Here is a 13875-nt window from a genome sequence, read left to right on the forward strand (position 1 = left end):
GTTTCTGACAGCAGAGGCCATAACCTACTGGCCAGCCTGCTGGGCTGGGAGATCCTGCAGCCTGGCCCTCCTAACTGCTCCCATGGAGAACACAGGGGCTCTGGGCTCTGACCACCAAAGCTGGGCCAGGCAGGCCTCACACTGAATTGGATCCCATACCCACAAGGCCCTGGCTGCCCTCTCCCCAGCCCTGATCTACTCTCTGCCTCTCTCCATATGCGCTGACCTCTCATCCCAGGACACCATCCTTGTCGCGGACCCTGTCAGGAGGCAAGTATCCCACAGACACCCAACCACTGTCTGGTTCTGGAATTGCCTCTCCTCACTCTTCAGCAAATCCTCCTTCCTCCACAGCTCCCAATTTCCTGTTCTCACCCAATCAATCTGGCAATGCAAACTCAGGGGAAGCCTGTTTGAAAAGAGCCCTAATTAGAGGGTAAATCTTTTTTTTTTTTTTTTTTTGAGACGGAGTCTCGCTGTGTTGCCCAGGCAGGAGTGCAGTGGAGCGATCTTGGCTTACTGCAACCTCCGTCTTCCGAGTTCAAGCAATTATCCTGCCTGAGCCTCCCAAGCAGCTGGGACTACAGGCGTGTGCCATCATACCCAGCTAATGTTTGTATTTTTAGTAGAGATGAGGTTTCACTGGCCAGGCTCGTCTTGAACTCCTGACCTCAGATGATCTGCCCACCTTGGCCTCCCAAAGTGCTAGGATTACATGCGTGAGCCACCACTCCCGGCTATGGGGTAAATCTTTTATAAAAACAAACACCTTATTCCAAAGCCAGAAGAAATCATTTTTATATTATCATTTTATATTATCTGGCCAATGCTATATAATATCCAGGTCCTTCCATTTGCAAAGAGAATTAGAGTTACCTGGGGAGGTCAGAGAAGCCTCTCCACCTGCCTCCTGACACCCTGGACAAGGACAGAAGGAGCTGAAGTCCAAGAGCTTCCTTTGGCTTTTCACCTTTCCTCTCGTTCTGCCTTCTCCCCATCCATTCCTTAAAGATTCATGCTTACTCTCTCCCACGGGACTGGCTCCAGGTGTCACAGACACCTGTCTGGCTCTCCAAATGTGGTTTGGGGACCTACACCTGGCCCCCTAATGCCAGTACTGAGATGACTTCTGGCAGAGTTGCAGAATGCCAAGACTCCCACTAGGGCCCTGTCTTCCTGTTTCCCACAGGGTGATAAATAATCAGACAGGAGACTGCAAGGGCTCCTGGCTGAGTTTTGCAGCTCAGAGCTTGTGTAGGAAGGGAAAGAAGATAGGACAGGATGCCCCTCAGAGCAGGTGCCAATTGTCCACAGAGGTTTCAACATGGTGGACATCCTTGAGTGCACAGTCCTTTGCTGAGGAGACCTCCTTTATCAGACGAGATCGGGCGCATTCAGGGTGGTATGGCCGTAGACCCTTTATCAAGTACTAGTGAGGGTAAAAGCCTGAGTGGAAGCTGGGCCTTGGAAGAGCAGGCCCCCACTGTGGCCCTCACGCTAACCCTACAGGCCAACGTCAGGGCTGAGTTACCTGTGTGGGCGGGCTGTTGTACTTCCTGTCCTGAGGACTCCACATCCTGTGCAAAGAGTCCAAGGAGTTCTCAGACAGTTGCTGGGATTTTCGTCCTGCTCTTCGGCTCTTTAAGTCCACATCCTCGTATGGATTCTCCTTGGGCAGATCTCCTGCAGAGGAGGAAGAGTTAGAGAAGGGGGAGAAGGGAAGAAGGAAACACACGAACTCACACACACACAAATAAACAAGCAGAATTCCTGTGAACCAAAGAGAATGGCTTCTGCCTGGCCCCTCAGCTCATGAGTCATGCAGCTGCCCGTCTGCAGTGGGGAGGCTACAAACAGATCCTGGCTCCAAGTCCAGAAGCAGAGCCCACCCCCCCACCCCCCCCCCCCACCCCCAGCCCAGCTCAGCCTGGCCTCTGCTTTATAAATTCAGGGATTGCACAAGACTGGCTCAGCCACCCCTGCCTGTGCCCAGCCAGAGGACAAAGCCAGCAACAAGAGTCTTTCCTTGGCTCCCTTCCCTCTGCTGCAAACACCCCAGAGATAACACAGTTCAAGGTAGGAAGGGTTTTCAGGTCACATGGCTGTCCCTTCACCCAACTCTCAGGGGATCTCCCTGGGGACCTACTTTGGAGGGTGGGCATGGAGGAACTCACAGAACTGTAGGGAGCAGGGCTTCACCAGGCCCCCCTCTCACCTACTATGCCGTTCAACAAGTCTTTTAGGGCAGGGTTTTGTGCTGTTCACTGAGGCAACCTCAGAACAGAACAGTGATTAGCAAGGAGGAAGTGTTCAGTAATGATCTGTTCGATGACTCTCCTACTGTAGTGTCTATTCCCTCTACCGCTGATCTCAGCAAAAAGAGAACCATCAACACTCCCCTTTTGGAACAAACTCTCCTGCTGTGACACAGGGGAGGTGTGAAAGGCTTGGAAGGAGTCTGGGCCAAAGGGTGGGGGTGAGGGGAGTTCTTGCTTCTCAGGACTAGTTCTAAAATCTCTGGCAGCGGGCATTATATTGGCATTACCAGAAAATCTCAGTAAAGTCCAAAACAGAATCCCTGCCCTTGAAGATGTTGAGTGGCACTCCTTTCCACAAGCTGTATCTCCTGCCCCCACCCCTCCAACACACACATTTTCTAAAATAGAGTAACACCATGGGCCGGGTCAGTCCTAGCTCAATCCTGGTGGCAGAATCTGTGGGGTGAACAGGTCCCTGGGGAACTCAGAACACAGCCCTCTCTGCACCCCTTTCCCTATTTTCCTGCTGCAGAGCAGGACTCACTCCAGCACCTCTGCTCAGCAGCAGGACTGAGCCTGGGTGACCACTGAGTCCCACACTTGTCCTACAGATGTCTGAATGTGCCTTACGCCCCAGAGGAACTCAGACCCCACTCCTCAGGAAGCAGGCAGAAGAAGGAGCTGGAGGATGAGGAACAAAGGCTGCTGAGAGTGAAGCTTTCCTAGAGAGGGCACGGGAGAACAGCCAATCCCTATATGCTTGCAGATTCCTCCATTTCCAAAGTGGAGGTCCCTCCACATTGTGGCATCTACTTATGCAGAACCACAACGAATTTAGGAAATGCTCTAACAGAGTTAGGGTGTGGGTGTGAAGAAGGGATTTCAGTGACAGCTAAATAGACTGCAGTGGGAGCAATATAAATCTCTGTAAACTTATGAGTCAAAGATGGGTCATTGGGATTTGGGACTGGATTAAGTGATTCCCAACTCCAAGCAGAGTCCCCAGCAATGGAACAGACCTTTTCCTGTAACACAGTCATGCTATTAAAATGACTTGTCTCCATTCCAGAGCCCTGACTAAGCGGAGCTGGCCCAGCAGCCCTGTCGCAAGAAGCCAAATAGCAAACCCGGCACCCCCTGCATGTTTTCTCCAGCCTACCCCACTGTGGGGTACTTAGGGAGGTGTTGGGGATGGATTCTCTACTTCTTGATCCTTCCCCAACATATGCCCTGCAGGAGTGAGGAGGTGGGGGAACTAAGAAGGGAGAATGCCAGGACACAGTCTTCTGATCCCCTAAAACAGGACCAGAGCATCACTGTCCACATCACGGCAGGGAGAACATTTATGCCAAGCTCAACAAATTGAAATTGCCTTGGACTGTATGATCAGCCAGGGCCTTTATTATCATCCCCAACCTATAGGAAGCCTTGTCCCAATCCCAGGGGTTTCTCCAAGCCACTGACATTTGGGGTTGAATAATTCTTGTTGTGGTAGACTGTCCTGTCCATTTTTAGGATGTTTAGTGGCAACCTTGGCTTCTATCCACCAGGAGACATTAGCATCTCCTTAGCTATAACAGCCAAAAATGTCTCCAGACACTGCCAGATGCTCTCTGGGACGGACAGAGGGAAGGAAGGAGAGAGAGGGAGGGAGGCAGGAAGGGAGGGAGGGAAGAGTGAAGTTGTCCCCCGACTGAGAACCACTGCTTTAGATAGAGCTTTCTCAACTTCCAATGGCTTCTGAGTGTGACATGAGTCCCAAGACTAGCCCTCTTTTTTTCCATCCTTCCCTCCTTCACCTCACTCCCTCCTTCCTTCTTTTCCCTACAGTAAGAGCTTTGAATATTGATACAAAATCCAAAGCTCCAAGAAAAAGACATAGGATACTGAGGCCCAGGGAAGTAATACATGTACAAGGCTGGTGCACATCACTGACAACCTGGGGGAAAACAGCCAGCAACATTAGGTTCTCAAGATAGGTCCTGTCTCTGGAAACTCCATTTCAGGAAGGCCTGCTCCTCCCCAGCCCCTTGTGCCAGCCTCTCTTCTCCAGCAATGTTTAACATCCTGTCTAATGTAACAAAGCCACTAATCAGTTCTCCAGCAAATAGACGGCTGGCCACAGCCCACACGCTGCCTCCCCAGCCTCAGCTTGGTCCCTTCACTGCCCTAACTCATCTCTCAGCTTCCTGGACCATTCCTGACTGCCCCGGAGGAGCTGTCTCAAATAGATTCTCCCAGTCATCTCTCCAGGTGCACAGGGGGCCAGGGGATGGAGATGTACAGAGACAAGTGGACCTTGAGTCCTGGACCACTAAACTGAACCAGCTGAGAGCAAATAAGTATCAAAGCAATGGCTCAGAGTTGGAGGAGACGGTAGGCTGGGAAATGGTGTGCAGAACATCCTAGGGAGGACAGAGCTAAAGGAGCTAAGGCTGAATGGGAGATTCAGCAGGGGCATGAATGGGATACAGGGAGCCTGGCAGACTGCAAATTTCTACCTGCATTCCTGCCCACACAGCTTTCTTGGGGCAGTCCACATGACCCTTGGAGAGGGACGAAGAGGTGGACCCTCTTCCCTGAAGGCCTGGCCCTCAGCAAGCCCAGCTGGAGAAGCCAGAGGTCTCAACCTTTCCCAGCTTGGATGATGAAATAAGGGACAAAAGGCATCACCAAGAATTTCTGCTTTGCACTCTTCTAAAAGGGGATTGTCAGAGCCCAAAGGTGTCACACAAATCCTCTTAAAGGAAGAATCCAGCCCCTCTGGGCCCTGCTCCCACTCCTCCCCACAACCTCCCACTCCTCCCCACAACCTCCCACTCCTCCCCACAACCTCCCACTCCTCCCCACAACCTCCCACTCCTCCCCACAACCTCCCACTCCTCCCCACAACCTCCCACTCCTCCCCACAACCTCCCACTCCTCCCCACAACCTCCCACTCCTCCCCACAACCTCCCACTCCTCCCCACAACCTCCCACTCCTCCCCACAACCTCCCACTCCTCCCCACAACCTCCCACTCCTCCCCACAACCTCCCACTCCTCCCCACAACCTCCCACTCCTCTCCACAACCTTTCACTCCTCCCCATAACTCCTTTGGTCTTAACCACACATACAGCACTCCCCCAGCCCCAACCTAACTGGAAAAACCAGTTAGGAAAGGGGTGTGTGTATACGCACAAGCACTGAGAATTTCTCCAAACACAGTCCTAAGCTTCCTGAACCACACCCATTACTAGGGTCCTGGGTCTGCAGCTTCCCTCCCCAACAACCTCCGGTTCCAACCAGCTGTTTCTGCTGGTTCTCAGCCTTTTTCCCTCTCTCACACAGGACAGAAAGGGCCAGGCTAAGAGCCCAACTCCCCGGCAACAGATCGGATTGGGGCCTCTAAGGGGCTGGCTGTTGCCCACCCTCCAAGCCTTGACACCATTTCTCGACAGCCCCGGCACCTTCCCTGGGCTGCACCTCTTGGCTGTTTTGTTTCCCACTGCAACCTCCATCCCAGTGGGTGCCCTCTGCTCCTTACTGTTTCCCAGCCTGGGGGCAAATAAGGGAAGCAACCAGAGAGAGTGGAGGCTCAAAAGACTTTGCAGTCCAGGCTGACTGGCCCGGTCCCCGGCTTGCATCCCACTGAAGTTCCTGGAAACGCTCCCTCAGCCCAGGCTAGCTGATGGGAGTGGGAATCTGCAGGAATGCAGCTCAGGCGCCGAGGCCACTCCACATAATTCCTTAACAAGCTGCTTCGTTGGGTGCATTTTTAAGTGTCAGGCTCAGAATGCAAACATAAAGCCTTGTAGAATAGCAGCATCTTCCAGGGGCAGATGTGAGATGGGACAGGCGGGAAATAGCAGCCCCGGAAGCAGCAAGGCAGTAACTTTCTTTCCGAACTCCTTTTCTGCAAGTTAGCAAGGTAAACCTCAGTATGTTTGGGAGTACCCCACCCCAGCTCCTCAGGCATCATGCCTGAGGAGGCCAGCAAACCCCCCACAACCCCCATTCGAGTCCACTGTTCACAGACAGACATGTTTGTCTTGGGGCCAACTGGCCCTCCACCTATGACAGACAGGACTCCAGTCCAATCACCAGGACCCAAGATGGAGATGAGCACTAGGCTCTCTGCCTCCCAACAGCTCCATTCCTGCATGCCTGCAGGAGCCTGATCCAGCGGGATCAGAGTCATCCTTCACCCCACAGAGCACAGGCTGGGCGAAGACCAGAGAGACGGCTCCCAGGAAGTCCGAGCCACTGATCAGTCCTAAGCAAGACGGGAAACTGCCATTCTGAGTTCAGCAACAAGACACCCCCTGAAGCCTTGTGGGGAGCTCCAAACTCTCGGGCCTGTCCCCAGGGAAGGAAAAGGAAACCCACCAGAATCTAACAGAAAGAGAGTATTTTCCTCTGTATTTCCCTCTGGCCTCCCTAGTCAGGTCCCAGAAATTCAGTTTGGGCTGCTATGGGGACATAAAAAAGGAAAACACGCACAGGGCACTGTCCTAACTGCAGACTCCGGAAACCACCCCCACCACCCCACGAGGCCAAAGCAAAACCTAAACATCCGATGCAGTATATTCCCAAACTGGTGCCTGGGTCGCTCCCCTCCCTTTCTCCTGCATCCTCCCCCTCTCTTCTTTCCCTGTTCTCTAAGTGCTCCAAAGATCCAGAAGCCAGGTGAGCAGCTACCTCTACCTTCTGCCCACACAGCGCTGACCCCTAGCTGTACTCAGCCACCCAAGAGGCAGCCAAGGTGCTCCCATATTTTTTTTTAACTCCTCATGCAACACCCAGAGTGGAAGAGAGTCCTCCCTAATGAGTGGGGAGGCAGCTCTGTTGCCCCACCCCCTCCCTACCTCCTGTTGCAGGGTACATTCTCATTCACTCTAGTTTGGCAGAAACTGCAATGTGTCAGTTTGCTGCCCAGGACCCTGGGAGCACCCAGTGTGGCTGCTGCCGTGGGCAGAGAGGGCTGTGTTTTTCTGATGTCCCTTGACTATGCTGGGTGCTGGCAATCCTGTGGTCCTCCCATTCTCTATTATCTGACAAGGATTTCCTGTGGGGATACGTTCTTGGATCATCTGAACTGAAATAATTTGAGAAAGGGATGGCTTCAACCATTTCTCTCTGTCCAGAGTTCCACCATCCAGGGCTCTGTTCAGGATTTTTTGGGGCAATGTTTGGGGGGCAGAATTTTGGAAGAACTGTTCTGGGCAACACAGCTGTTCCCCAGGCCTTCTTAGGTCAGGTTTGAGAGAAGGGAAAGAGGAGGGCAAGTGTGTCTAGGCCTCTGCCTACTCACTCATTCGGGAGGACTTTCTTCCACTCTGGGATGTTGGTCTTGCATAAGGAGGTGAGAAATACAGGAACAGCATTGGCTGCCTCTTGGGTGGCTGAGTAGAACTGGGGTATGGGCTGGAGTTGGGGCATCTTCCTTAACTGCCCACCTGGCTTCTGGATCTTTTGTTCTGATGCCCCTAGCCCTTGACCTCTGCTCTGGGTGGCCTATAGGTACAAAGCTGTCTTTTCCCCAGTGGTAAGGGAAAGGGCCTCCCTCCCCAAACTCTTTTGCGGTTCTAGGGACCTCATTCCCACAGTCTTCCTGCTGTGACCCAGTTTTGCATGGCTACATACTATACACTCTGTTCCTGGGAAAGCAGTGTCCCTGCACGTCCCAGCATGGCTGCTGTCTCCCCAGAAACACTGGCCCAGCAAGTGGTAAGGAAACGGCTATGAAACCAATGGCTCAGATCAAATGAGGGAACAGATGGCCCTCTCTTCATAAGATTCCAGGCTTCTAAGCTGGCCAGGTGCGATGGCTCATGCCTATAATCCCAGAACTTTGGGAGACCAAGGCGGGCGGATCATGAGGCCATGAGATCGAGACCATCCTGGCTAACACGGTGAAACCCTGTCTCTACTAAAAATACAAAAAAATTAGCCAGGTGTGGTGGCAGGCACCTGTAGTCCCAGCTGCTGGGGAGGCTGAGGCAGGAGAATGGCATGAACCCGGGATGTGGAGCTTGCAGTGAGCCGAGATTGCGCCACTGCACTCCAGCCTGGGCGACAGAGCGAGACTCCGTCTCAAAAAAAAAAAAAAAAAAAAGGAAAAAAAAAAGATTCCAGGCTTCTGAGAATCTGGAGGGTTCCCTCTACCCTGGGCCACTTCTCTCTCTCATGTATTAACTAACACCACATTCTTCAGATTCAAGGCCCAAGACAGAGGCAAGACAGGGACACAGAGAGTGAGCCAGCAAGCAGGCAGCACACAGCCTCTCTCCTCCTCACTGACCTACACTGGTACGCACACTTCACTTGAGCAGAATCAAAGCCCCTTACTGATGAGGATGCTAATAGAATTGAAATGAACGCCAAAAAACAAAACAAATGCAACCCAGGCTAGAGCATCTATCTTTCATCTGATCCGTGAACACAAGTTTGTCAATACCATGTCTTCCCACCTGTTGGAAGACAAATCTCAATGGAGTCTTGCATTTCTGCCCTTCTTCTGAACAAGAGGAACTGACAGTTCCAGACTGTATTTTAAAGGATATTTATACAGCAAACAGCCTTCGAAGACAGAGATAGTGTCTCCCTTCAGGGCAGAGGCAGATTTGTTTCCTGACCAGAGTGATAAAGATAATGTCTCCTCCAAGGACAAAGGTTAGGCAGGTTTGCCAGCAGTCTCTGAAAAGACTGGGGTTTCCTACGCTTGGGCTCCTCAGCTGGGACATGGACCTGCAGTGTGTGCAGCTTCCACCTGGGCCTTCTCCACACCACCCCATGGGACTTAGGCACAAGGGGAAACCCGTGTGAACACAAAGCCCATGCTGCCTGCTGTGCCATAAGTAATAAAGTCCTTTGTGACCCAGGGGTCTCGTGTCTTCTGCCAGCACCATGAAACTGGGGCAATGAAATGTGTTAGCTTGTACAATAGACTGAACGTTTCTGTCCCCCAAAATTCCTATGTTGAAACACAGGTGAGGCCTCTGGGAGGTGATTAGGTCATGAGTGCAGGGCCTTCACCAATTAGGGCCCTTTTAAAAGAGACCCCAGAGAACTCCCTCCGCCCCTTCCACCATGTAAGAACACAGAAAGAAGATGGCCATCTCTGACCAGGTAGCAGGCCTGCACCAGACACTCAATCTTATTTAATTCTAACAATAACCTTATGAAGTATTATTACTTTTTTTTTTTTTTTTTTTTTGAGACGGAGTTTGACTCATGTTGCCCAGGCAGGAGTGCAATGGCACGATCTCAGCTCACTGCAACCTCTGCCTCCCGGGTACAAGCAATTCTCCTGCCTCAGCCTCCCTAGTAGCTGGGATTACAGGTGCCTGCCACCATGCTCAGCTAATTGTTTGTATTTTTAGTAGAGATGGAGGCTGGTCTCGAACTCCTGACCTTAGGTGATCCACCAGCCTCGGCCTCCCAAAGTGCTGGAATTACAGGCACAAGCCACCATGCCCGGCTCGAAATATTATTACTATTATTGTTGTTGTTAATATAGTCACATCATCATGTTATAAGAGAAAAACAGAGTCTTCACAAAAGTTAAGTGAATTGCCTTAAGGGCACACAGCTAAGGAAGAGGGCCTGTTGGACTTCAAAGCCTTCCAAAAATAAAGGAAAGGAATGATGTTGTTTTCTCCTTCTCGTGTCCCCAAAGGTCCTTTGGATTTCAGTTCATTCAAGAGCCAGGCTTTTAATCCCAAAGCCACTCTGTCTAAGCTAAGGTGCTTCCCCTGATGTCCCATTCCAGGAGGAGTTCCACAAGGTGGGACCATGCCTGCCCACAGTGAAGGAGGTCAATCTAGGTGTCTCCTCCTGTTCCTGTTCTTCTGCAGCCCCCTGAGATGACCCAGGCGCCACCTCTGCCATTGCTTACCCACAATATCTTCATAGGCATTTTCTTCTAAAGTGCTTTTGGATCCAAACTTGGGTTGGTTCTCAGTACCATTCTCAGTGGGAGAAGAGGGGTACAGGGACTGGAGACTGGATGCATCCTCAAACTCAAAGGATTTTCTGTGGATAACAAGAGCAAGAGTCATTCCTGCTGAATCAGATCTCTGCTGCCTTGCTGGGGAATGTCCATGGCAACAGCAAAGACCATAGGCCCTCTTTATAAAGCCAGCTTCTGAAAGAGCATCAAGGTGGGTCCAAACTTACCATCCCAATGAAGAGACAGATGGTCTGAAAGGCCCCAGCCTGGGTGCCTGCAATGTGCCTTATCCTGAATAATACCGCTATTAGATGACAACTACCCCAGCTTAAAAGCATGCTGTTCCAGGTGCTGCGTCAAATCCACGTTTACATGTGTTATCTCATTAAACTTCACAACAGTGCCACCAGTATTGGGACATCTTGTGAAAGAGGAGATGGAAGTGACAGAGGCATGATTCTCCCAGGCGACGTCTCACTCCAGGGCCTGAGCTCTTAACTATAATTTTGGCCTCAAGCCCTAGAGAATATCCTCCTTGAGAAGTGTCTGTGATTCCACTGGAATTGAGTGCCTGGTCTGCCTCTGGGGTCTCACATCCTCATCTGCATCCTAGCTGGGGACTCCTGCCACTGCACTAAGCAGGTAGGAAGGCTCAACACTAGGAGGGTCCCACTCAGGGCTGTCAGGGGTTGGAAAAGCAGTTGTTGCTGGGTGGTTTGTTGAAGCAGGAAGGGCTGAGCCCTTAAAACAAATAAGACCACTGCCAAGGTGGAGCTGGGAGGACAATTTGCAGCCAGAAGCTGCTTCCAAGACCAAGCTTCCCTTCAGCTAGCTTGCTCCTTTCCATCCTTTGGACAACCTTCCTCTCTACTGTATAATTTCAAGACCACAGCTTGTTGTCTCCTAAGACACCCTGAGCCTACAGCACTCTCTGCCCCTCTCCTTCAAGAGAGAGGTACGTCCCTCATCTGAGACCCCAACTGCACCCTCTCCCTCTCCAAGGCAAGTCCCCGCAGGCTCCTGGGGAGGGAAAGAAGGAAAGGCACTGACTGGATCCCTCCTCCCACCCATGAACACCTCCCTCTTCTTTGGGGCACCATCAGACCTTTCAGCCAATAAAGCCCTTTTTCTCTTGTTTACTAACAGCTTCTCCTGAGAGTCCTAGGGTGTAGGTAAAGGGCTAAAAGTGTCCTGAAGGCTACAGCTTGTTCTTAGCTTGCCTGCCCCTGCCCCGCCCCAAGCACTCAACACAACCGAACACTCTTTATATTGACATCTCCTCCGTGTGCCTCTGTGACACATTCCCTCCTGGCTTTCAACTAACTCTCTGGCCACTACTTTTCAGACTCTTGTGAGGGGTTCTCCTTTTCCATTTGCCTTTTAAGTGTCCGGGTCTCTCAGAGTTCTGTCTTAAAAACTCTTTCTCACTCTGCACTTTCTAGGGACCAAATATCCATGGGCCATTGCCATATCTACCATCTCTATCTTGATGACTGCCAGATTTCTGTCTTTGGCCCAGAGATTCTCAACTAGTTAAACATCCAATGGCTGAGCACAGTGGTTCGCAAATGTGGGCCCAGGACCAGAGTCAGTGTGAGAGCAAGTTTTCTTTGGCATATACAGTAGACTCAGCATCGTATGCAGGTAGCCCTCAAGTCAGTAAATAAGACACAAATCATGTTCAGTCAAATTATCCTTGAAAATCCCCCAGGAAGGTGTCACACTGAGGACCAACATGCTGTCTCTCATTAAAACTAATCGTTTCTCCCCAGGTTTTTTTTTTTTTTTTTTTTGGCTGAATGCCAGAAGAAACACTTGGCTTGGCTTGCATTTTACACACACACACAAATTTTTTTGAGAGACAAGGTCTTGTGCTGTTGCCCAGGCTAGAGTGCAGTGGTGTGATCATACTCGCTGTACCCTCAACCTCCTGGGCTCAAGCTATCCTCCCTCCTCAGCCTCCCAAGTAGCTGAGACTACAGGCACATGCCAACACTCCAGCTAATTTTTTAAATTTTTTGTAGAGATGAGGTCTCATTATGTTGCCCAAGCTGTCTCGAACGCCTGGTCTTAAATGATCCTCCCACTTTAGCCTCCCAAAGTGCTGGAATTACAGGTGTGAGCCACCTCACCTGGACTGCATTTTTTTTAAAATAAAAAAGTATATTAAATATAAGAATCACACTTGGTATAACAGACACAAACTTACCATCTCTACTCCTCATGGAACATGTTCACTGTGTGAAATGGCATACAGAACAGACTGCACTTCTGGAACTGTTTCTCTTTTTCCAAGAGCACAGATTTAAGTTTGCTAAGTTAATTCTTACATGAAGGGACTCCTCCATATATGGTATATGTGTGTATATATTATATATAAATGCAGTGTGGGGTGGAATATGTGTAAAGCCTTCAGGCTGATGAACTCTCCCCCCACTCCCTTTGGTCACCTAGCCAACGGCTTTTGGCTCTTCTAAATTTAGCTCAGCAACTCCCTCTATGAGGAGCCTCCCTTCTCTCCCCCATCTAACTCAGATGCCCCTTCTCTGGGTCTCTGCGGCCTCCTGCACTGCCATGAGTCACGGCACGTATGACGTTATCTATGATTTATCTGTGCACCAGACCACGAAGTCCTTGAATGGAAGAACCATGTCCTATTTGCCTCTGCGTCCTCTTGACCAGCACGATCTTGGTGCACAGCAGGCTCTAGAAGAATGTTTATAGAAATGGATGAACAAGGACAAAGCAAACACTCTTGGCAGGCCGTTTAAGAATTAAAGAGCCAGTGAGCATTCTGGGGTGGACTCAAACACGGGATTACCCTTAGCCACGGGCTGTTCCGGCTCGGGGGTCTGAATCTTTGAAATTTCTTCCTTTCTGCACATGGCAGGAAAGTTTATATATGAGATGGGATATGTTAGATGAAGCCTGAAGTGTGGGGACAGACTAAAGAATCCCCAGAAGTGAAACAAACCTGAATACCCATCTGTCGTGGGGTTAGATGAGAAAGGCAGTAAGGTGTAGGAGGATAAGTATTCCGAAGGAAGCTCACTCCCAGCTTACCCTGATTCAGAGAACAAGACGCCTGCCAGCTTTCACCAATTCCAATAGCTCCAGCTCCAAGTTACTGGGGAGACAGCCCTTGGTAATCTGGGGTTAGAAATCCTGAGACTGACCAGGAAACCAACGTGAGCCTCGGAACAGGCTCATTCCTGTTTTACTCCTTTTTTCATCAATCTCCCCAATAATCCCCTCTTGATATAGGCCCAGGGTTCGTATATGGCCAGAAGGCCCTCAGGAGAGAAGGAATTGTGTTAAATTTGCCGACACTACCATGTTAATGATAAAATGCAGTATTCAGATAATGCTTCATTCAAAGAAATTAATTTCTAATGCTGGTACTTCAGGTGGTAGGGAGGCTAAGATCCTACTAGTCCGCAAAGGACTGCCTGCTTCACCTACTCCCAACAGAAGATTGAGGAAGCTACAACAGGGGCAGGACACAGCCCAGCTCTACCCCAAAGGCCAAACCCAGCCAATACCTTCAGCGACCAGCACTCAGGCCCCAAGTATCCTGTAAGCATTCCCACTCATGTCCAAGTATCTTATAAGAGCAGAACAATCTCATTTTTCACTATCACAACTACCACCTAACAATTATTCAGCACTTCAGAGCTTACGAA

General features: G+C 50.6%; 1 protein-coding gene across 11 annotated transcripts in view; it reads right to left on the bottom strand.

Annotated features, from left to right (window-relative positions):
• DENND2B (DENN domain containing 2B) overlaps window positions 1-13875 on the bottom strand; it is a 222032-nt gene that overhangs the window by 22865 nt on the left and 185292 nt on the right. For all 11 annotated transcript variants that reach the window (XM_063710961.1, XM_063710958.1, XM_063710955.1 and 8 more), the window contains 2 exons: window positions 10139-10275; window positions 1532-1683 (listed from right to left, as the gene is read on the bottom strand). In XM_063710961.1, the coding sequence (XP_063567031.1) occupies window positions 1532-1683; window positions 10139-10275 (289 nt within the window). The remainder of the gene's footprint in view (window positions 1-1531; window positions 1684-10138; window positions 10276-13875) is intronic.

Source organism: Gorilla gorilla, chromosome 9 (genome assembly GCF_029281585.2).
Source record: "Gorilla gorilla gorilla isolate KB3781 chromosome 9, NHGRI_mGorGor1-v2.1_pri, whole genome shotgun sequence".
Taxonomy (NCBI): Eukaryota; Metazoa; Chordata; class Mammalia; order Primates; family Hominidae; genus Gorilla; species Gorilla gorilla.